We start from the raw sequence: 25,404 nt of genomic DNA, 5'->3' as shown, positions 1-25,404 counted from the left end.
CAGCGCGTGTTAATATTTACTGTGTAGATGACAATATGAAGCGGAGCTATCCATCTGGCCATGAAAAGTGAAAAAAGAAACAAAATGAGAGTGAAATGCAAGAACAGCAATCAGGTAAACTTGTGTTCTCTTCACGTTTGTTGTCAGCAAGAGCAAATAACAGTAAAGTTAAGTTGATGTGATTCTGTAATCTCTATCTGACTAGCTAAATTAACTGTGCGGTGCTGCCAGTGCATCTCTTGGCCTGTCGGTCACACAACAATTTATTGCGTGAACATTCGCGTGAATAAACGCCCAAGGGCAACGGTGTTATTTATTTCTTTATTTATTTATTTTTGGCTACGGTGTTTATAAACGGCAGCTCGATAACCGCGCCGCGCATGAACATGCGTTCATATGCGCGTGCAATCGTGCGCGAAATGACACGCGCGCTTTCCAGCAGCAACATCTGTGTGGGGACCAGTACAAAAACTAGCGTGATAGCACTCCTAAATGACAATGTTAATGCAATATGGAAACCATTGGATTTACACTGGAATGGGCATAATGCCAGGTCAATATGAATGCACATCCCACAGCTCTCACAGCTCTCATGCATACTATAAAACACAGGTATGGCAAGCCATTTTAGCTTATACATTCACATGATATGGATTTTTGATATCAAGAATTCGGTTTTCAATACTTAAAATGTAAATATTAAGAGTGTGATTTCTAGTAGTAACCATATTTTTGATATTAGGAATTACATTTTACACTAGTAAAAATTTCTGATATTCACTAGCTGAATATTGCAAGAGCCAAGTCATATTATAAATAGTATTTTATATTTGAAAATGGATAAAGAGGAATCTGAGGGAGGCAGTTTAAGTGGGGCCTAATGCAGCTTATAAAATTAATAATAGTAGTTATCTATAACTTACAGGTGCTATGCTGAAATTTGTTAGTAGAGGAGATGCTGTCAAGTGTGAATGTGTGGCAAATGGTTTACTTGGCTCACAGGTCAGGTAGGAAGGCCCCTTAGCAGAATTGCTTAGGGCCCCAGGGAGGTCAGGATCGGCTCTGGCTGTCTCTATGGAACCGCGTCTCCCTTGGAGTTCTTAGTCGAGCCTGACACTTATCAGCCAATCAAAAAAAAAGAGGCTACACAATAGCCAATCAGAAAATAGCACTATTGTATCTGGGTAAGATTTAACGCAACAACCAATGAAAAAAAAGCATATCTTGGAATTGTTCAGCATCATCATCGTTCACCCACAGAGAAAACCACTGGAGCTGCGAGCATCACTTTGAGCACAGAGTAAGTCATGATCTCCTGTTTTAATGTTACAACAAATTCACAACTTGTTTGACACAAACAATGACATTTTGACTGCTATTACAGAAGTTTCCCAGATAATCAGCATCAGTTTTTCATGAGTGTCTGTAACTTAGCCAACAGTTTTACAGCCTGTTCACTGACAACACCTGCTCAGAACAAGTAGTCTAGGCCAGTGGTTCTCAAAGTGGGGACCCTAAGATGGTGCCAGGGGGCCCCGGTTCACTGACAACACCTGCTCAGAACAAGCAGCCTTGGTTTTAGTGCTTCCACATTCTAATGCTAATGCCGAGAGGGTATTTTCGATGGTCGGTTTGAACAAAACCTCAACACGAAACAGCTTGTCTCTGGACGGGACATTGTCTCTGGACGGGACATCCTCAATTATGACACTAAAAATGGCTGGGCTGTTTTAAATGGTACATGTAAACATTATAAATGATAAAGGAGTCCAAAAAGGCAACAAACACTTACAATAAACAACACTAGTCATAATCTCTCTCTCTCTCTCTCTCTCTCTCTCTCTCTCTCTCTCTCTCTCTCTCTCTCTCTCTCTCTCTCTCTCTCTCTCTCACACACACACTCACACACACACATTAATAAATGGAAATTGAATAAGTACTTTGTATTTGGTTAAATTGTGTTCAGTGATCCTTACTAAACACAACAACACCCCCACTGTTGTGTTTGGGTGGGGGGTTGGAGATGTCACTCTTGCCTGTCTTCAAAACTTGAGAGCCCTGATTATATAATACACGTCTAGGGTGTTTATTATCTACAAATATGAACAAATCTATACTCGTAAACATTCATTCATTCATTCATTCATCTTCTACCGCTTATCTGAACTACTCGGGTCACGGGGAGCCTGTGCCTATCTCAGGCGTCATTGGGCATCAAGGCAGCATACACCCTGGACAGAGTGCCAACCCATCGCAGACTCGTAAACATTAACAAAAATATTTTATGTGCATTCATCAAGAAATGTGTTAAATATGATTTTAAAACAAAATGTGCAAAATGTAGTACAGATTACCAACATTAGCAGTTTGAGAAACCTTAGGTCTTTACATATACACGGTTACAAGGTTCCCTCAGATGTTCTCGCACAATTTCAAAACCATGCATACATTTTCTGTGGGATTCAGGTCAAGACATCAGCTAGGCCACACAAGGCCTTCTAGAGTTATTTGGCTAGACTTGGGGTCATTGTCTAGTTAAAAATGTATGCCAGATGTTCATGTTTCCCTAGATGTCTGCTCCAGTGCTATTCTCAGAGAAACATCTCTATATAATGATACTACCACCTTCATACTTTTCTGTGGGTATGGCAATCTTGTGATTCTTTCTCTCCCTCTCACTTACTCGCATTATATACACACACACATACATACACACTATTACTTATAGACTATATTGCCATATTACCCCAATACAACCATGTCTTTATTTATTCTTTTGGTTGGCCTTAATGGGGTTCATGCTGTGCAACAACTACTGTTTTCTTCTATATAAATTCTTCTACCAAGATCCTACAGAAAAATCTGATCTTTATATGGTGTTAATCAGAATCAGTTCATCAATGAGGAATGTATGATAATTACTTTTGTACATGAAACTAAATCGGATTGGAACACAACCACATCCACAATTATCATAGGGTGTGCACACTTAAGCAACCAGGTTTTTATTAACTTTTGATCTACTTACTTTATTTTTTAAAGGTTTTCCCCCTAAATTGTTTTTAATTCTATTGGTACATAGGTTAATAATTTTATATTGCAAAAATCTGTCATAAACAGGGGTGTGTAGACTTTGTACATCCATTGTGTTTATGTAAAAAAAATGTGTTGTTTTTATACAGGCAAATTATATAACTTTTTAAGTCATTTTAGTGAGAGTCTGAGGAAAAGAAAGCTTGTAAGGAACAATATGATGGTCCCTTTGAGACAGTGTTGGAGGAGTGAGGTTCAAAACTACTGACTTATTGGGACTGCTGTGTCATGTGACCATGATAATCAGGGTGTCAGCAAAGTGTATGGATTTAAGGTGGCTGGGAGACAGAAAGAGAGGGGGAGAGAAAGCGAGAGAGGGGTGTGGGGTCATAAGCTATAAAATATAGGGAGCAAGAGGGGTTGGGGTTTGTCTGGACAATTTGGATAACAGGTTAGAAATAATTTTAAATAAAACCCCACCAACCAAATACTGCTGTATCTATTGTTTATTTGTGATATTAAAATCAATAATAGCATTAGACTATCATGGTTACAAGCAAAAATGTGGTACCAACTCCGGGCTGATACAATGCAGAGACATAATAACGAATAATACAAAATAAGAAAGAAACAGAGGCACAAAAGCACGAGTAGACACGTTCAAAATTTGTCACAACTGATTTTAAGCCTACTTCTGTACATTAACAATACTCAAAAAACAAGTTGTTTTCCAACTAACTGTGCCTCTAAAATGAAAGAAAAAAAAATTGAAAAAACATGAGAAAGGAAAAAAAAAACTCCAGCACAACACTGAAACATAAATAGAATAACTGTTCAGATATTGTATTTCAACAGGCATATATGTGTGAACTACAAATATAGACATTGCTAATAGGATCAAGTAACTGTTAGTTTCAGTAGGATATACTGCAGAATTCTGCTTTAGAATCACCAAGAGATCTAGAACAGAGCACTTAGCAATGAAATACAGCCTTCCTACTGTGACAAAAAGATTTTACACTTGGGGAGTACACACACAGTACTAGCTACTTAAAGATCCCATGCTAATTTATCTAGTAAAATACCATACAACACCAGAAGCATTACATCAAGGTCATGAATTGTGTTTTTTTTTCCCAAATGGGTGACAATTCCTTCAATTGAAAATTGAACGTTGTATGGATTTCAAAACAAGCAAACCCTTGTTTTTTTTTTGTTACTACATTTTTTTTTTCAAACCACACGCCGAAGGTCAATAATTAGCAAGAAGAATAGAAATTTGGCAAAGTTTGGAAGGAAATGTAAATCATTGCAGTGTGATGTGTGAGTGTGGTGCTCAGAAAAAACACAGGGGTTTGTTATTATCAGGTTGTGTGGTTGTCTTCTGAACGTCGAGAAAACTAAGGCCAACAGTCCAGGTGACCCTACTAGCACTCCAATGTCCTCCTTAAAGTAATAAACAAACAAACAAACAAACAAAAAGAGCTACCACCGCTACATTTACACAACCCTTCTCCCACCCGACCGCAGGTTCTGTCCATGCCCATCACAGTCATCCTTTAACCAGGACGAGGCCTTGGCACGGGTGTTTCCAGTGGCTCCAGCTGATGACGAATTGACCACTGTCCAGCACAGTTTCTTGCAAGGGGGAAGAAAAAAGTCCATGAGCCTTAACAGATGTTAAGTCAAGTTAAGCTCTCATACCACTGAGGGTGTTCAAGTATGTATTTTCAAAATTCAGCACCAATGGGCGGCGAGACGGGACTCCTACCCAAAGTCCATGTTTTGTTTTGCACAAATGAAGAGCTTCCCTACCTCCAAAAGCATAGTGGGAAGCCATGCGTCTATGGCGAGAAAACTCTGCACTTCTCGATGGAGGTGGTCAGGTACAGGGAAAACAAGCTGTCAGCAACTTGCACAAGTGGAACATCAACTGCTAATCACTAACATGAGCAAAAACAAGAAGGACCTTCTGCTTCCTGCCCTCTTATCGATCTTCTGTCAAACAATGCATGTGTCTACTTGTGTCATTGATTTGGATTTGGAAAACTGGGATTTCTGTTCAATTGAGAGTAAACTGGTGAAGGCCATTTCTTTCGGTAAATGAAGAACACTGTTCCAAGTAAAGTCACACATGGTAATTAGAGGAACAGCAGAACCAGAAGAATCGAGAGGCACAGTAATCTTGAATGTTGGTGAGGGGACACAATGCTTACAAAGTCTGACACTGTCTTTCCAAGGCTGATCCACCAGCTCCTCTGAGGGCCCTACAGAAGTCTTTAACGCACTACAGGTCTGCTAAATGTATTTCAGCAAAACCCTCTCATGTTTCATTCTGGAATTATGGGGAATAAAGTATTTTCAACCAGATCACTGATAGCAGGCTGAAAAAAAGAAAAGTACAGACATGTAATGGCAAGTAAAATGTAAAGATCACAGAAAAAAACAAAACAAAGAAAAAACAGTTCAGACTTGTGCATTCACCTACTGATTTGAACCCAACGTACAAACCAAAAACAAACAAAAGAAATCAAAGAAATAAAACACATATACTAACAATATTAACATTTTAAAACAAGTCTACATCATGACAGCACTCTTTGGATAGTCACTCAACCATAATGTTCCACAAGTCAAAATGTACAAGCTTAACATATTGAATTGACTTCACTGAAGGAAGACTACATTCATCTTTACATGAAAACTGTCTGAGGCAAAGCAGCAACAGCTCTCATTCTGCAGAAAGCTTTACAGAATAAAAAGAAACAATTAGCATGATTTATTTCTTGGCATAATGGGCTGAAGACTTGTTTCCTTAGAAAACCTCAATAAATCAAGTTTGGATATTTCATTTGTGTGAATAAGGCACCTGATTCTGCAGGCATCATTTAAAAAAATCATTTTGTAATTTGCAGTTAAACCAAGGGCAACAAGGGTCTTTTCAGCTTACTATCTGTAGTCATGTCAACAACTGAAGCGCCGCTGAATTGTGTATACATCAAAGTCTGTGAGGTATCTATAGTAAACCCCCTTGTGCTCATTCTTTAAGGTCAGTGACTTAATCAGTGTGTATGTTCTCTGCTCATAACAGAGGCTGACTGGACGGTCGGTTACTCTGTACTGTATGCAAGTGAGTTAAGTCAGCATGCACAATGTTCATACTTCGTCATCATGCTCAAATAACAATCCAATATTTGTGAAATAGTACGACAAAAAGCCTAAAAATAATCATACTCAAAAATAAGCTTGAGGAATGCCATTTCTACAGCACTTGAAACAATGGTGTAATTTTACACACCTCCTTCTGTGAAACAATTTTAGTAACAGAATGAAAGCAAAAATGCTTACTCTGTAAAGGTCCATTACATGAGAAACAAACAACAGACGAAACATCATAACAGACAACCATCCAACAGGTTAAATACACATTAGAATGGACATGTTTATTTAGCAAACAGTAAGACACACTGTCTCTCAGAAAATGTTTGTCAAATGCTCTAAACCATTAATTATGGCCACCATAAGGAACAACTTTTAGACTTAACCTGAACAATATTAGTTACAATTTCTTAATAAAAACAAAACAAACAAAAAAAAATTTTACTGGGAAAGCTGAAAACTAAAGCAATGTCCGATTTTACTACAAAGACATACAAAATGCACCAGTTAGAGCAATGTCTCTCACATGCTCAGGACACACATTTACAAAAAACTAAGCATGCTAAAATTATACAAATGAAAAGCCAACACACGAATGCAAACAGCTCTCTCTTTTTAAATGTGTACTGTAGCCATTTTGGAAAATTATTTAAGAAACGTTTCCGTAACTTTCTACTGGGATCCAACTGGCCATTATTTGTACAAATACAGTGGCAAGTACTTAACAAACAATAACAATATTTTACTTAGGAGTGGGCACACACAAGTCAAACAGAACAAGGAATGGTTACTGAGTTTCTGTACAATTTTACAAAATGATTAAGCAGCTTTAGCCCAAACATTCATAGAATTTGTATATAGTGCAGACAACAGATAGAAGCACAATTTGGATTCAATAGCTAGCTTACTTGCCTTAGGATTGCAATCTAGCAATATAAAAGTTGAAATGGTAATTGAGACTCAGGATAATAGGCAAAAACAAATACATCAAATAAACAACAACTTGCTGGTTGGATCATTATTTCGATCTTGAAAAAGCATTATCAGTTGGAGTACGAAACAAATACAAACAAAGGAACACATGCAAAGTAAATATTATGCACTCTACTAAGCAATGGGTATTTTAAATATATTCCAGCTTAAGTGTGTATAATAAAATCATGTACAAGATTTGAAGATAGATCAATCTTCCTTTCAATCGGCCCTTAATTAACTCTAACTTAAACTATATGATACAATATGTGCTCTTTCATGATTACATTTAAATACCAAACAACAGAAAAAAAGATTTACTGGCTTTGAATAACAACTATTTCCTTGACTGCTCGAATGCCACAGAGTCTCCGGGTTAAACACTTGTACTCACAATGTCACATCAAACAGAAAAATTTTAAAAACAAAGGGAAAAAACAAAACAAAACAAAAAAAAAAAACAATAGTCGAAGACAAAACATAGATACTTTCCCACTACAGCAGGCCACTGACTTAAGAAACATGCCTCCACCTTAAAACCCCATGCTCATTGTCACTTGCCAGTGTTTTTTTTTTTTTTTTTTTTTTTTTAATTACAAATTGGTCATAACTACTGAGAGCCAACACCAGGCTAAGAAGCTTTAGTTCAAGATGGCACGAAGAAGGCCAGGATAAGTTGTCATAGCAACAAAGCTTTTAGAGCCTTGCCTTTTATCAAGAATGGATGGGTGTTTGGAAAGGCAAAAAGGATGTAGTCTGATTAATTCCCTATGGCAAGGAGATTTGCCTTACAGTACATCGATATAATTTTTTTTTTCTTTTTTTTTCTGAGCCACTAATAAGAAGCTTACGCTTCCTCAAACGCCTCATATTTCCCCCATTAAGTACAAATTACTTAAAAAAATTATTGATAGCAATATTCACCTCTGGTAATGTTCAGAGAGAACATGTCAATACTGTACATCAACCTGAAGAAGGACACAAAGCAGAATTTGCACTTTTCCATAGGAAATGTCTACTAAAGGCAAATGGAGTTTGTGACGCTTGACTTGTCGTCACTCAGGGGCCTGTCCTCTCAAGACTTTACTTTCAACCTGTCCTGGTTAAGATGGTAAAAGTCAAGTACTCACTGCAGCAATCAAACAAGGCCTGTTTAGCAGCAGATGGAAGGAAAAGAATGCTTTTTTCCTCTTTTTTTTTCTTTTTCTCTAGACAAAGTGCTTTAGTTATCTTACATGTAATATAGGTATGTTTGTATATACACAAGATAAATATAGAAGATCTCATTTATATTTAGAAAGAGAACACTGCAAAGTACAATAGCCTGTAACATGAACAGTACTGCTACAAACAAAATCTACTACACTACCAAAAAAAAGGAAAAAAAAAAACAAAGAGAGAACATCTATGAGCTTCTACGATGTATGAAAATTTTTAGCTTAAATATAATAGGGGTTGTAGAGGAAAATATTTTCCCTTCTTTAATTCAATCAAAAAAATAAAAGCTCCACAAACACCCAAAGACAATCCATGACTATCCATCAAGCTTTTTTTCAGATAACATGCAGTTCTGCATTGGGAAGTGCAGTAGCTTTTCACACTGGACAAGTATAAAGGTGCAGCAGCTAGCCATCATGGTATAACTATAAAGCTCTCTCAGAATGCTTTCCTGCCTCAAAGTATAAGCATTATTTTAGGTTTGAACAAGGAAGAGCCTATGATTGGGTCCAGATTTGAAATCCTTTTAAGTACAATGTGCTGATAATAAATTCATCAAAGCCTTTCTCCAAAAGGGTTTATAGATATGTTCATAGAACATTAAACCGAAAAAAAGAAATATTAAAAAAATACATAGAATAAGTCTTTTTTTATATAATTTCCAGATTACTCACTGAATACAAAGCTATAGAAAGGTGTCGTGCTTATTAACATAATCATTGAAAAGGTACCATTTTATTGATACATATACAAGTGTGTGTATGCATGATTTACTGACTATACACCTGAAATACTCAAGATACATTTTTTGTTGTATGATTTTTCTCCTACATGAATTTAAAGGATATTAATAAAAGTGAACAGTTTGGTTCTCTAATAACATCATACATACGCAATTACAAAAAGCATCTTCAGTTCTAAAAGCATTTATGGGCAAAAGTGTAATGGTGGGAAACTGAACTGCTTGATTTTACTAGAAACCTTTTCAAAGCAAAACTTTGAACAGCACAAGAGCTCTAGAAGGATGCAAACGAATGCTTCTTTCTGTAGATAATTGGACCCAAGCAAATTTCACAGTTCGTTGAAAATCCCTGACCCTACAACTTTTTTCCTACATTCAATACGGTGTCAGGTTAGCTGTGCAAAACCTTACTTAAATTGGCTAGTTGCCAATTTACGTTGCATGTGTCTTTGGTACAAAAACAAAACAATCAGAATATAGTGTGCAAATCTCTTTTTCTTAATTAATATATGAATAGTTGTTTTAAAATAACCCCCCCACATACACACAACACACACGCACGCACAAGCACACACATCCATTCTTCACTTAAATGAAGTACCAAAATAGAGAGAGGAAAGAAATATTTGTCAGAGCCATCTTATTTTACCTAGCACAGACTCTGTGGCATAAATCAATATTTTTTCCATGTTCCTAGGTTCATTCAGAGTATCTTTATCAAGCTGAAATATGTAACAAACCCGCAGGTCTGACTTGCCTCACTGCTTTCCTTCTCCTTGAAACATGGTCCACTTGCATTCAAGTGATATTCTTTATCCCCACAACATTTACAAGGCACAATGAATCTTACTTTTAATAAGTACAAATATGAACAAGACCGAGTCGGGGAATCAACTTCTGAGCCCCTTCGATGCAACTTCAGAAAACATCCAGGGTTATCTGATGTGAAGACACTTTGATCAAAGTGGATAGACTCACCAGTACAAAATAACAGTTCTTCCCAGTTAAGGAAATAGATTTAAACGGACCATCTGCTCCAGTCAGTCAATAATCTCTCTCTTTTCACCCTGAGACCACCAAGACAAAAGGAACAGAACACTCCAACCAAGTCCTATCCTCATTGTCATGCTGTATCCCTGTCCTACATTTATATGCCTGCCATCAATCTTTGAGTTGGTTTCCAATAAAGGTAGATGAGTAACATGTTTCTATGTTTGCATTGGCTATGTCAGAGTTGGCATATAAGGGTGTAACTTGTTTACAAATGCCACAACACCGGAATAAGAAAGCAGAGGTTTGATTAAATGTTGAAAATTTTACATGACCACATAAAATATGACATTTAGTACTTAAAATGTCTTTTTATATCTACGAGCCTTAAATAATGATCATAAAGTAAGTAGATTCCCTAAACACCTCTGCTTTCCTGATCCAGTAAAGGGGTATTTGCTGGACCAAAAATGGCTACAGCTGGAACAGGTTGCGTCTTCATCTTCAAAAGGACGATACATTCCGGGAGGCATCTTGAAAATTGGCTTTTGAATTTTGCAAAATGGTGGCCTGTAGATGGAGTTTTCTTTTTTTACCAGCCACATGCACACGTGGTTAGGAAACAGACTACTGAGTGCAGAGATTTCTGTAGGTGTGTGGAAGGTGAATATATACATACGTATGCACAGACTGACAGGTGTTCGTATGCATGTATCCATATTAAGCGTTTTGAGCATCTCCGGTTGACATGGGCATGCAGAGTGTTGAGACAAGAATGGCGAGGATGGCTTTGAGTGTGCTTCCAAACACTATCTGGATGCTTCTACACTTTCAGCGTAGGTACACGCAGTCCCACTAGACCTCCAGTAGGGTCACCCTTGCCTGTATTCTCAAGGATCTGGTTCACAAAATCTGAAGTCTGGCCAGCTACTGGTGACTGCACTGCATTAGGGGAAAGAATGAAAATAGAATTGAAATCTATCCATTAGTCAGATCTTCTTTCAGAACTCTAATGTGCAAAGGCATAAAGCTCATTATTTATTCTAACAGTATGAACAACAACTATTGGTTTGCACTAGTGTTTACAATGCTGTAAAATGCTCTACCAGAGAGTTAGTGCTGGATAAAGATCTTGAATAGTCAAATGTCCAGCTAGATTGTATTTGGCCTCATTAATAACAGTATGTATGTATGTATTATTCAAATATGATGTGTATGTGCAACAATCAACAGCTTCTGATATCTCAGCGTAAATCATTTTCCCGAAAACAGACTTCAAATAGTCTGGATTGAGTACTGTTAAATATGCTGAGTAAGCATGCACATCTTTGTGTGATGTGTAGAAGCTGTCTGTAGAATAAAGTAGATACATTACATAAATACATTTATACATCACAATCCTACAGTCAGGGAAATTAAACACAGAAAACATAGAACACTGTAGCTTACATTAACTATGAATACAGAAACTTAACAATACAGTATATGTTTATTTCAGAGACAATTTCTTACCTAGTGTCTCCTCTATGAGTTTGTCAAGCTTCTCTGCCATACTTGTCTCCTTATTATTTGAGTTATCTTGAACTTGATTCACAATCTCCTCTTTGATTGTATTGATCACAAACAGCAATCGATCTGCAGATAAAAACACATACACAACAAGGGAAATGATAAGGCCATAATAAGACAAAACAAGAACAAACGTATGGCGAAAGCTTTTTGCTCAGGGATGTCTGCCGTACCATATTCAGTGCCAAGACCCCACAGCTTGACCTTGTTGGCTTCATACTGAGCTTTTTTCTTCAATCTGCAAGCCCTGGAAGAACGGAAAAATGCAACTTAATTTTGTGTTTATAATGAAGCAAAGACTAAAATTAGATGATTTAAACTAGACCTGCATCTCTTGTTACGTTTGCTTTGGTTTATAATGAATTTGGTCTGTTTTCATGTTGAGGTTGTTTTCACATATCACATTTGCAACCAACCAAAATTAATGTGGCATATACTAATTTCTTGTTTGCAATGATCTATATTTATGTATCTTACTCCACAGAAGATAACAGGGGAAAAAACTACAAGCAAAAGAATTTCTCCAATATTTCTGCTGAAGATCACTCAGAAATTATCTCTGTCATCACCAATAGATGCCAAATCCACAGAGATCCACTCTAGCCCTTGTGTCTGGGATGCTTACTTTCATAAGAACAAACAACCTAATCATAAGATGGTGAAACCTTGTGCTAGTAGACTTTTCCCCCCAAATAATCTCCTGTGAGGTGATGACAGAACAGAATAGATGAATGAAAGCAGCTCCTGAAAACAGTTGTTTATAGAAAAGCTTACCTAGATGCCAGCTTGTTTTTCTCCTTTCGAGAGCGAGGGCGAGCAGTCAGAGGCAGCTCACTAACAGGGGTCAGATCACTAATCACCTTGTTAAGTTTGCGCAACTCATTCCCAATCTGAAGCAGCTTCCGTGGGTTGGGTGTGAGATCCTCTACATCTGTTCTCCGAGACTTCTTTAGTGTGTATTTTCCTGAGAAAGAAAAACAGATGGTTATGAATGCCATGTATCCGTATCATCTGTATTAGTTTGTTTAAAGCAGGGGTCACCAACCTTTTCAAGACTGAGGGCTACTTCAAGGGAACTGAGTAGTACGAAGGGCTACCGGTTTGATACAAACTTCCTCAAGAGCAAAATTGCACAGATCACTTAATAATAATAATAATAATAATAATAATAATAATAATAATAATAATAATAATAATAATAATATGGTGAAGAGACTGCTCACATGTCAATGTTAATTATTCTCCACAATTATTAACAATGATTTATACAACAATGATGGAAGGAATATTCACAAGTAATTTAGTCTTTTTCAAAAAATGTTCACATTTCTGTGCACCATTTTTAGTTTAATGTTATGGTGTTTTCAATGAACACGTTATCTCTTCTTTGTCTGTAAATGTCTGTTAGTGGGAAGCCTGGCACTGCATTCTGCTCACCATTGTACTGTAATCTGGTGAATAATTTGACACTGCAAGTCTGAGTGAGTCTTGTAAATGTGCATCAGTAAGTCATGTTCTGTGTTTGCTCTTGATAAAGTTCATGTTAGAAAAGGCTGATTCACAGAGATAGGTTGAACCAAAAAGGCAGGCAACTTTCATAGCTGCTGTGCATACACCACTGTACTTTTCTGTGTCCACAAGGCACCAAAAGTTTGATGCAGACTGATGGGCTTTGAGGTGGAGGTCATTTTGCAACGTTAGGATTTCTATCTCTACCTGTCCAGCATCCAATTTGAACAGAGCACTTAGTTGCTCAGCAGTGCATGTCATGTCCACTTGCATGAAAGGATTTGTAACGGCTTTTTCTGTCCTTAATGCGCTGCCAGGTGAGTAGTTAGCATTGAAACTTTCATGACGCAGACTGAAGTGTCTCGCCACATTGTGCCGCTTTGCCGCAAATGAGACACACACACTTTTCTTTGACTGACGTAAAAAGAACCCTTCCTTCCAAACACCGTGAAAAAGGTATGTTTTCTGTCGCTTTTCTGTCATGTTTTTGGGGGTAAATCACAACTAACTCCTCATCGTTGCTGCACTACTTCCTTTTGTCAGGAGTCGGACGTGACGTGCGCACAATATTGACATTTGACTTCAGAAAAGGCCAGAGTTTGTTATATACATAAAACATTTTTGTTTTAATTTTTTTAAATTAAATAAAATGAAATTAAATATCGTCATTTTAAAATCTACGGTAATGCAAGCGTTTTTATTCAAAAACTACAGCAAGAAATTTTTTTCTTGTGCCTCACGGGCGCCTTAAGTGCTCCTTGCGGGCGACCAGGTGCCCGCGGGCACCGCGTTGGTGACCCCTGGTTTAAAGTGTATCTTTCTTTGGATAATGTTACACATGTTAAAGTCATTGTTCATTCACAAAATATAATAAAAGTTTCTCACTGCTATAATGAGTGGAATGCGGTAAACATTAGAATGCTGACTATGATGTTCATTAGTAAATGAGGCACTGTAATCATTAGTGAATAACTGTGGTATAAGTGGGATAACTCACTCCAGACCATGCACTTTATAATGCACTTTTCAGGTAACAACATGCACAAGTTCATTATCCCAAACCCTCTCCTGACCAACCCCTGGTGACCGACAAAAGGCTACTAACCGACCCCTGGTGACCCAGTGACTGACAAACACTTTTTATTAGCACTTATTGTAAAATTTATATTTATATGAACTTGTGGGAAAGTGCAATTTATCTCTCATCTCACCATGATGCAGGCCATTCTTTTGATACATATTGCTGGGAAGGGTGTCTCTGTCCCACTCTGAAGGTTTTAGCATCCGTTCTTGTTTAGATGGGGTGAGTTGCTCGCTGTATTCCCAGAAGTATCTGCGCTTGCCCCTCTTTCTGGAAATTCCAGCAGTTAGACCTTTAACGTCTTCTACCATGTCAGTGTCGCATCCTGTTCAAAAGGGAGGAGAATGCTCAGACTTAAAAGACACAAAAAAAGTGACAAAGATAAGGCTTGAAGATAGCGACTAAAGAAAAGAAAAAAATCCCTCACATCTCACTTAACAAGACATGTTCTAGAAATGGTTATTGTAATGCCTCATCAGTAAGAGTTCACACTAGATCACAGCTTATCAACCAAGAAAATATGACCCAGTTCTGAACCTGCTTCGGTAACTGCTTAGAAAGGTCATCATACAAAACACTGAATTAAAAACAACACATCTAATCTACAAATACATTTGCAAGTAATTAGCTTGTGGATAATGAGACCTATAATAATAAACCCACATAAGCAATAAATGTCTGTCAAGACATTTGAATAAATACATCTACATGCTGATTTGTACCTGGCTCTGAGAATGCATCGCTGATGTCATCATCTTTGTCTCCCTCATACTCATCATCATCTTCCTCCTCTTCCTCTTCATTTTCTGAAAGCTCATGCTCACTGCCAAATCCTTCATCATGGTCTTCATCATCCAAGTCCACCCCCTCTGCCTCCTCCTCTTCCTCTTCCTCTTCGCCATCTTCTTCTTCCTCCTCTTCATCTTCCTCCATATCAGTGGAAGCTTTGCCTGCAAGCCTTACCCGGTTCAGGAACAGTGAGTAGTTGTGTTCTTCTTCTTTCTTCTTCTCAGCAGCAGCAGTAGCATCAGCTCCAAGAGCAGTCACGGTGAGCAAGGTTTCACTGCTGCCAGCCACAGGAAAGTTAAGTTTCGGTGACTTTCCTCTTAACAACCCCACCTCTGGAGTAGAGCCACATGGAGTGTCTCTTTTACAAATGTCCACTCTTGTCTCACAAACCAAGGGAATCAGAGAAGATGGAGTGTCAGTAGTGGCTGCTTGGACATTACTGATCAAAGAAGCACTGGTCTCTTGCTCCTTGATGAGAGGAGAGCTAGCAGACACATTGATCTGCTGAATACAACTCTCTAGGAAGGACTTGCGTGATACGCCAATGCAAACTTTGGCCTTGCGTACATAATCTGTGTTCTCTGGCAGGGGAGATGCAACCCTGCTAGTCCCTTGCATCTGGGCTTTTGCCATAGTCTCAGTGCATGAGGCTACTGGCCACGTGGCCTTCTGGGAACCATCTGCGTAATCCGGCAGTGTACTGTGGTTGGAGGAAGTGCCTGTGACAGAAGTGGTGGTTCTGGCCATCTTCTTGCCGACGACTGATGGAGGAAAAAGAGTCTGCTTTTGGCCTGCCAATGAATCTGGAAGGTATAAAGTATCTGACACCGGCTGAGAGTCCTCACTGTTGAGCTGGGCCAAGGTGGGTGTACGGCCTATGACTTCCTCATCCTGGTAAGGGCTGGAGAAATCATCCAAGCCCAAGAAGTCAACCTCCTTAGTGCCCCAGATGTCACAGCTGGTGAGGCGTGTGTACTTGGTCAAGTCTTCCCAATATGTGTCCCACTGTTCAAAGTTGGAGTTGTAGGTCAGGTCATTGTCTATTAATTCTGGAAGATTTTCCATGCTGTCAAACTCCTTGCAGTCATCAACTTCAAACACGTCTCTTCCGGGGCTCTGGCGACAAGTCATATCTCTGTCCTGCAACAGGAATGCGAGATCAACTAGAAATAACTAAACAAAATATTCCAAGTGATTCAAAGCGATGTAAAACCTCTGCAGATTCTCACCAGTTCATAAATGAAGTCTGGGTCTGAGCTGTTGGCTAACAGGTCAGTGCTGGTCAGCGCCTGGTCAGCGAAAGTGTAGTTTTGAAAGGCATCCCCAAAGGGAGGATCCATTCCACTGACACTAGGCTGCATAACAAATGAAACAGAGTCTGCTGAATTATCAATACAAGGGTGAAAATGTTTTTTTTCTGGTCTGTGATAAAACAGGCATTTAGAAAATAAGTTTGGAAGACATCAGTTTGTGATCACCCATTTGAAACATATAAAAGATTATTTGTATGTTGGCAATCTCTCCGGAAAATTAAGTATTCAAAATCTTTAAATGTAGAACATTTTTGCGTACAGCTGACACATTACATTATAAGCCATACCTGAGGCATTGCCGGGAACAGATTCCTGGTTCCTTGGCGGAAACTTTTCTGCCACCTCACTTCCCACAATACCCTTGTTCTTATGTCAGTCTCTGGCAGAAAATCAACTTGACCACTAAGTCGTTCTTCAATAGCAATGCCTTAGCCACACATGCGAGTATGGCTGTGCTTTTCTGCCGTGTTCTCTGCAGATAAGGAAAATGTAAAAAGATATTAGGAAATGAAAAGGTTGTAATATCAATATGATGCACATTATCTGCATGTGATACAATTTTGTAGGACAGTGACACAGCCTGTGCAGTACTGTAAACATGTTGTGCATAAATAAAATGCCACTTACAAACTGCAATTCAGTGTATAAACAGTGGCTACAAGCAGCTGTCACAAACGGCTGTTTGCTGAAATTAGAACAAGCACTAGCAGCATTAACTAATAGACCATTGTTCTTTGGTGCAGCATGACACAAACAGCAACAGGAGACCAGAAGAAATTGAATTACTTTGTGCAAAATCATGCATGTCTAGCCATGGTCAAAAAAGTTACATAGGCCCTCTGAAAAAGGCGATTCAGCTCCATGGAAGAAAAACTAGCAGCCCTGAAGCCAGTTCGGAAGAAGGCACAGAGCAAGAGCAAGAGTGTCAAGCGCTGGGGCTATTTTTAAACAACCTCTGCAGCACCTTTCACCACTGCCTACAGATCGTCATAAACAGAGGAACCCGAACAGCCTAACGCCCTTTGCATAACAAATCAAGTGAAATATGCGTGAGAGCGCCAGGGCTGTACTGGCCAGCTGCGAGATAGAGCAAAACAGCCTTCTTCGTGTGCTAGATGACATCATTTCCTCCTGGCATTGTGAACCAGTTATCACCCTTCAGTTTTTGCACACTGTAAAGAATACTTTTCTCGGTCTTACCCTAAAACACTAAACTGATCTGACTTTTTGTTATGGACATAAACTTATTCAATTTCTTAAAACTTTTGCTTAATAATTTGCTATAACAAGCAGAATTCTGGTGAATTTTATACTACTTGATTAGATTTAAGGTGCGGCAATTTATCCTGGAACAAAAGTTTACAAATTAGAGGCAAGTGATACCAGTTTTTGAAATGGCTGTGTTGCAAAGAATGTCCAGGCTGGGGGAAAAAATGCTAAACAAAGCGAAAGAGAAACCTTCAGCTTAGATCCATCCTGGTAAAAGAAGGACAAATTGTGTGCTATGTGTTGCTCATCTTAACACCATCTTTTGAACAACTCTAATCTAGAGTAGGCTTGAGCTATATAACAATATTTTTTTCAACAATTCATTTTAATCCACCCATTTGATAGGTCAAGCAGCCTTCCCAGAGTGCATATATTTACAACCACAGTGGAATGTTTCAGTTTCTCTCTCTGCTCTTCTGTGTTTGCCACATAAATTTTCACTTTCAAAATGATTACTATTCTCCTGTTAGTGACATCATCAGCACGTGACATTTCAAAAACATATCGTTTGGCTGTGGCTTCTTTTAGTGGATCTATTTTATATGGCCATATTATATACAAAAAAATCACTTGATATGAATTTCTTTACAGAATTGTGCACCATGTGGGCTTGTGCCTGCAGCCAATCACAGCCATGCCAATATTCAGCATAACAATATTCCACTGCCACAATAACCAGTGATTATTAGGATTTTAGTACATTACCAGACTTGATATTCTTTATGCATTTTGTGCATGAGCTCTGCAATTTAACAACAGAGTACGCTACTACAAGTGATACAACAGTTTGGGGTATTATATAGTGTTGTGCTCAAAAGTTTACATACCATAAAATTTGCAAGATATGTAGCATTTTTTTTAAAGAAAACGAGTGAGAAGGCAAAACACAATCATCAAACAAAACATAAAAAAGAAAATAAGGATAATCCCGGTTCAAAAAGTTTGCATATCTGTAGTTCTTAATGTCGTATATTGCCCCCTTTAGCATCAATGGTGGCATGCAGCCTTTTGTAATAATTGTGCATGAGGTCCGTAATTCTCTCAGGTGGTATAGCTGTACATTCTTCTTGGTAAAATGACTCCAGTTCCTGTAGATTTTTTGGTTGTCTTGCACAAACTGCACGTTTGAGATCTCCCCAAAGTGGCTCGATGATATTGAGAGGTCAGGAGGCTGTGATGGTCTCCAGAACCTTCACCTTTTTCTGCTGTAGCCATTGGAGGATCAACCTTGCTTTGTGCTATGGATTATTGTCATGTTCGATGCGCAACTTTCATGTTCTAGAATGCATTTTGTCTGCCAGTATTTTCTGATAACATGCTGAATTCATCTTTCCATCAATTTTTACTAACGTCTCTATGCCACTGGGGCTCACACAGCCCCAGAACATAAGAGATCCACCATAATGCTTTACAGTGGGGATGGTGTACTTTTCACTGTAGGCCTTGTTGACTCCAAACACAGTGTTTATGTTTGTGACTATAAAGTTCAATCTTGGCTATAAAGTTCAATCATGACCAGAAGCAATGAGGCTTGTCTAGGTGCTGTCTGACGTACTAAAGTTGGGCCTTTTTGTGGCATGGGTGCAGTAACGGCTTTCTCCTGGCAACTCGACCATGCAGGTCGTTTCTGTTCAAGTACTGTACCTCCTTATTGTGCTCCTTGAAATAACACCACCACTTTTTTCCAGAGCGGCTTGTATTTCGTTTGTGGGTTTTTCTTTGCGGCCTGAACAATTCTAGTGGGAGGAATCTTTCTTTCAAACATTCAAGGATATGTAAACTTTTGATCAGGGTTGTTTAGGTGATTTCAGTTATCATTAGGTTTTAAAAACTCATATCGACTCTCAGGTGAACTTGTGTGGGAATTCTCATTTTCTGGAGTTTATAAATGTGAAAAACTCTTTCAGCAAATTTATAATAATAATAATAATAATAATAATAATAATAATAATAATAATAATAATAATAATAATAAACAACCTGTCTAGGCTGTGGGTTCTGGATGATGATATTTGTTTTGTTTATTGCGGTAAACTATATTGCTCAAGTCTAAACTGTGCCATGAACTCGGGGTGTGCCGTGTTGCCTACACAATGACATCATATTTCTTTGATACAGCATTAATGTTTGGTACACACTTTGATTACTCCTCGACTAACCAGAACAACATTCAAGAGAAACTCCCTGAGATGACATGAGGAAAAAACCTTGAGAGGCATCTGGACTCCAAACAAAGCCCATTCTGAATGGATGATTGGGATTAGAAGTCACTGCATTCAGGAGTAACATACTGTAAAATAAGAGTCCAGGAGTAAGCACAAGACAGTCTTTATCACTACAGCAGGACTATTCAATTAGTTTGTCACGGGCCAGATCATGAAAAGCATCCCAAATGAGGGGCCGGCGAGATATAGCTTGCAATATGACGACAACAAATAGGACCCCATATGTTGTATTTTTGCATTATAAGACACCCAAGTAAGCTTTTTTCTTTTTTTATATATTTAAACATGCTCGTGTTGAATTTTAAAACTACATAACATCAGTGGTGTATGACGCCCAAGTAGACGTTTTCTACATTCAAATGGGTAAATCAGGGAGCCATATTGCACTCATTTAGAATTTAACTCATTTAACTGAGACTTAAGCGCACATAATAAAAAAGGTCCCATTGAGGAAAATAACACTGTTTCATGGTATTTTTTGTCAAAATAAATTATTTTAGCATGCCTAATAAAACTACAACAGCTCAATAACCGGCAAACATTTAAGCTGCAGTGGTGCAGGCGCTGGGATGAGAAGAATGTGTGATTACTTGTTTTAATAGCATTCATGTGCGAGAATGTTTAAGTAGAGCTAGGGTTTTGTTTTTTTTTGTGAAAAAACTGAAGGAAGAAATGAACAGAAGAAACGATACTAACAGAAAGTTCTCATCTGTCATCGTCCTGTCAGTCATCATGTCTCACCGGTTGACTCCTGCTCTGTGCTGCGTCGTCACTTCATAACTTTAGGGTCCGTTGTCCGACTGAACTAAATTTTTTCTAGAGATGTCTTTTTCACCAAAGACAAAACTACTAGAAGGGCCAGAAGAAATCACCTTGCGGATTGGATCTGGCCCACGGGCCGCCAATTGAATAGCTCTGATCTACAGTAATCAGAAGACATTATACACTAAAAGCAAATGGTAAATAATATACAATAATATTAAAGGTAATTACATACTTTCAGATATACATGCTAAGGATACATCAATATTCTCTATTCAACTCGACTCAAATTTGGTAAGACAATGTTTCAATACAAGAAAAAAGAGAACTGTTTGAATATGTGCTTGTTGATTAGAGAGGTGAGAGTGAGATGGCCAGATGAGCTGACACACAAATTAAGAAACCACTCTTTACAATTATGATCAGAAAAGCATCACAGATTGTGCAGGGGGAACAACAGTACTTGGATTAGGACCACAGTCAAAGTGGCAAGTGTGAAAACCATCGGGGTCTATAGCAGGCACACATTCACCTAAACTGCACAATTGAAGATTGGAAAAGCAGAAACTGATCTTTTACACCCAAAAAAATATTTAACTGCCCCTCTTCAGTTAGCCTGTAGCCACAGTAGCCTCAGATTCCTGTTTTTGGCTGACAGGGACAGTACCTGATTTGGACTTCTGCTGTTGTAGTGCATTCAACTCAATATTTGTCTCAGTTTAAAGCAGTCTGCATCCTCATCTGACCTCTCTCTAAAAACTGTTGTGTAGACGCTATAGATTGGTGTATGTGGAAAATCCCAGTAAATCTTTAATCTTGAAATGACATGAAATGAAAAAACAACTGACAAGATAAATGCATGAATTTCCTGTAAAAAAAAAAAAAATACAAAAATACAAAAATGTAATTAAACATGGCTATGTTTTGAATTGTACGACTGGTATGTCCGGTTTTTTTAATCTGCAGTTTGCTTGTTTTACTCTCAGACACACAGAGCTCTCTGCAGAGATAGCCCACTGACTGTCAGCACTGTAATTCACATGTACACCAGACCTTAATTCCACAAGATTTGCGGGATTTTCTTTAGTTCCTGCTTGCTGTTTTCAGAGTTAATAAGTAGTATGTTTATTTAATACAAACTGTTTTTATAACCAATAGCCTACTTATTATAAAGTCAACTAAATATATTTTGACATGAAGTTGTACTGAATTGAGACCCTTTTTTCAAATAGCATTATATGTAACATTTGATTGAAGTACTGGGTCTATTAACTATTAATCCAGTAAATATTGCTTGGAATCAACAGATTTGTGAAAAGTGTTATGAAATATTGATTTATGAAACGAAAGGCTTTAATTTAGCCCTTTTAAAATTTTCCAACCGTGATCAAATCACACAAGATTAACTTTTAGTCTTTGCAGCAAACAGTATGAGGCATGAACACAAAAATCTTAAGAATGGGGATGTTATGATCCAATCAGAGTCCTTCTAGGTGAATATACATATATTCTTGCAGTGTTTTATGCAGCAGGTATGAGCAGTATAGTCATAACAATTTATGTCACTTTGGTTATGCTGAGCAAGTAGTTTTCATCTCTACAGCTTTACAGGAGGCCCGGTGTAGAGCAGCCACAAACAGGTTGCAGCAATTCCCTGAGTGTTCTGGTTTTAGGAGGGAACTTAGTAGAGGGACCTTAGCTACCCATCACACAAGTGTGTGTGGGAAGTAATTTGGACTCAATCAAACTGTAATGTAACACTGTAAAGATGTGCCATGCAAAAAGACGACACCAGTTAACAGTTCCAGTGCATTGTGCACCTTGGGCTTTTGGGTAGGTGATCTCTGATACTTCAGCCTGATCTCTGATACTTCATGCAGTCTGAACTCTGCAACCAGATGTCTGTCAAATCCTTCTGTCACAAAGTCAGAGCCACATTTTATAAGCAAATAACCAGCGTGGCTTCTTCGCTGCCGCTGATGTTACAGGATGTTTACAGGAAGAAATGTTGACCTACAAAACCTCAAACACGCCACATCTCTCTCTGCAAAAGGAAGCCATTAAACACTCGCTTACAAGTGTTACACTACAGCATCTGGGGCTCCTGCTCCTTTAAATCCAATCGAAGCTTCGCGTTTGGCTCCGACGTACTCCACAACGCTGAATTCAACATGGCCCCTATCGAAAACAAACGTCAACCAAACATCTAGCGCACTGCGCCAACGCCCACGCTTTCTAGGGCTCTCATTGGCTAGACGCGCCTCTTCAGCCCGCCCCATACGCAAGCTTATCTGTCCGCCTCAACGTCAATCACAGAAAACCGTAAATATCCTTCGCCTATCAAGTGTGGTTGAGAACTCCGAGCAACAAACAACACACAAGGCCTTCCCCTCGTTACGTAAATAAGTGTATTATACACATATATAATTCATATTATTATATCACACTTTATTATTGTCACTCTACCGCCTAGTTACTAACATGTCAGTGGGAATAAACATCATTTTCTGTCACGGGGAAAAGACCAGTCGTGCAAATGGGTCGCAAAAAAATAAAAAATAAAATAAAATTATCAATGCAAATTTATTGCATACAATATGCACAGGTCTTTGTACTAAATAGCCGTTTTATAATATGGCAAAAGGGATAAAGAAGAGCAAGTTGGAGAGCCTCAGTCACTTGTGTTGTGTAGTAGGGGGCGTGTACTCACACTGCAATACACTACTCCAGCATCTCAGGGGTTTGGTCACATTCGCATCATATAAAAGACACAAACGAGCAAATCAACTACAAGTGACCCGATTCTACAATCCATAGGAACAAATAAAGCTGATACTGATCGTCAATTAATTCTCTGATTTGATCAACTTTTACACATTGGTTTAGGTCATCGCATCGTTTGTTTGACATTTCATCTAGCTTTCATTGATCAGAAACGTTCATCGTCGCGATGTGGTTTATTTAGACTGAGATTTAAACGACTGACGGAAAGACAAACACAAACACGTCCACGGTTAAGCGTTTTCGTCCTTCATGAGGACATTTTATAACTTTATCCGCTGGCATAAATGCTGAAAAGCGGCAAACGATTAGGCACAAAACGCCCCACCAGCCGTCTGTCCCGCTTTTAGCGACGATAACCTTGACAACAACAACAGCCAAAACCTTCTAGAACAATTCAGCGATGTCATGATAGTGACAGCAAATCAGCCATCGGAGTTCACTAGTAGTGCAAAAAAACAACACGGACACGTTAAGAGTAGTAACCAGATTCATCCAGCACACAAAACGCATCGAATCACAAGAACACTGTAGTGTTTTAGTGCGGAACTAAAACTTGTGTGCTGCTTTGATAACTATGGCCTCCGTCCCTCCCACTCTCAGTTAGCAGCAGCAGCTAGCTGCTTATCACAACTTAGCTTCTGAGCTAACAGCAGGAGACAATGTTTGTATTCATGTTTAACGAGCACTTCGACAGTGTCTGCAACTTAAAACGCGGATAAAAGATATACTCACCTCTAACTAGGCTTTACAGTTGTAAAAATAAGGCTTCGGAAAGAGTAGTCTGTATGAGAACTTAAATGAAATATCCTCACAAATCCACGCTGTCTTCTCTCTGGTTTGTTTTGTTTATCTTCTTCCTGACGGGTTTCTGGAAAGCGCGTGACTCCCTCACCACGTGCTGACGCCTCGACCAATCAGAGCGAGGCTTCGGGATTGACTCAAAACTAGACCTCGAGCCATTTAAACCCTACTATACAGAGTTGTCTTCAAATGAATAGCAAAAGAATAGCACAAAAGGAAACGACCAAGTCTGATAGTTTCTGTTGTGTAAGAACATGTTTTTTTAGTTGCAATATGCAAAGATTAGATTCCACATACATGACATTTCTGACATTTAAATCATTAAACATAGCAATATTCAATACACAGAGCAACATGTATTGAATAACACATTAAAAGTGGAGCAGACAAGTAATCCGATTCATATTCTTATAATATGATGTTCATCAAGCTTCTACAGCAGTTCTTGTGGCTTACATTTATACACATCCTTACAATCATATTATGTATCCACACTTTAACATGCATGAGGTGTCTGAGTGCTGGGATTTTGAAAAAGGAACAAGTGCAAGATTCCACCAGTGGGCAGGGTGATTGTGCCAGTGTTTTCACTTGGGCGGTCTACAGTGCACTGCATTGCACGGATTGCTTGGATCTGCCCATAGCCCTGGGCTGCATGCCAATGCCTCCACTAAATAATAGCATCTATTAGTCTCAATAAGGAAAGAAAATCCAAAAGACACCATAATGACGCTTTGTTATGCTTGAGAATTTACCAGATAACCAATTAGGTCTGAGATATAAGGTACAATATTCCACATAGTATTCAAATGGCACTTTTACCATATTGTATCACAAAAACCACTTGTATCATTTGTTCACTGCATCATTTTATCAAATGACCAAACATTTAAAATAAACAGGAATGTACAAAACCTCATTCTGCTTTTACAGCAAGCTTCTGGAGTCTAATGAATGGTTTTGGTTTAGCATTACACCTGCATTGAAGTAGTAGAAAAAAGCAGTTTTGATCCAGGTCCTTGCCACTCAGATAAACCAACATCTAGGACCAGTGGTGCCAGAGGAACCATATGGTGTCGTTGGTCAGTGTTGGTCCATACAGTGGGTGCAGCTGAGATAAGATGGCTATCAACCAACTAGAAAGAAACAAAAAACAATGACATCAGAGTAATAAACAATAGGGTTCTG

General features: G+C 38.5%; 1 protein-coding gene across 2 annotated transcripts; it reads right to left on the bottom strand.

Moving 5' to 3' along the window:
• Positions 1-3,524: 3,524 nt before the first annotated feature.
• crebrf (creb3 regulatory factor) lies at positions 3,525-24,267 on the bottom strand. Of its 2 annotated transcripts, XM_060891241.1 has the most exons (9): positions 24,148-24,267; positions 16,663-16,847; positions 16,292-16,417; positions 14,996-16,202; positions 14,404-14,598; positions 12,458-12,647; positions 11,857-11,930; positions 11,627-11,749; positions 3,525-11,056 (listed from the first exon to the last, which is right to left on the bottom strand). In XM_060891241.1, exons 2-9 carry the CDS (start codon positions 16,669-16,671, stop codon positions 10,938-10,940), a joined length of 2,043 nt encoding a protein of 680 aa, XP_060747224.1. In that variant the 5' UTR covers positions 16,672-16,847; positions 24,148-24,267; the 3' UTR covers positions 3,525-10,937. The 2 variants fall into 2 exon arrangements, with proteins under 2 accessions (XP_060747224.1, XP_060747225.1); XM_060891242.1 differs by lacking the exons at positions 16,663-16,847; positions 24,148-24,267 and having other exon boundaries at positions 14,996-16,225; positions 16,292-16,420.
• Between the last annotated feature and the right edge of the window lie 1,137 nt (positions 24,268-25,404).

Source organism: Tachysurus vachellii, chromosome 17, assembly GCF_030014155.1.
Source record: "Tachysurus vachellii isolate PV-2020 chromosome 17, HZAU_Pvac_v1, whole genome shotgun sequence".
NCBI lineage: Eukaryota > Metazoa > Chordata > Actinopteri > Siluriformes > Bagridae > Tachysurus > Tachysurus vachellii.
This window is presented reverse-complemented; position numbering and strand designations above follow the sequence as displayed.

What these genes read in the sequence shown, in the direction of transcription:
- crebrf (XM_060891241.1), bottom strand. An exon ending in AAAGAATGGCCTGCATCATG is followed by an intron (nt 12,648 to 14,403) that starts GTGAGATGAGAG and finishes TTTCTTTCTCAG; the next exon opens with GAAAATACACACTAAAGAAG. An exon ending in GGGTCTTGGCACTGAATATG is followed by an intron (nt 11,750 to 11,856) that starts GTACGGCAGACA and finishes TTTTATCTGCAG; the next exon opens with ATCGATTGCTGTTTGTGATC.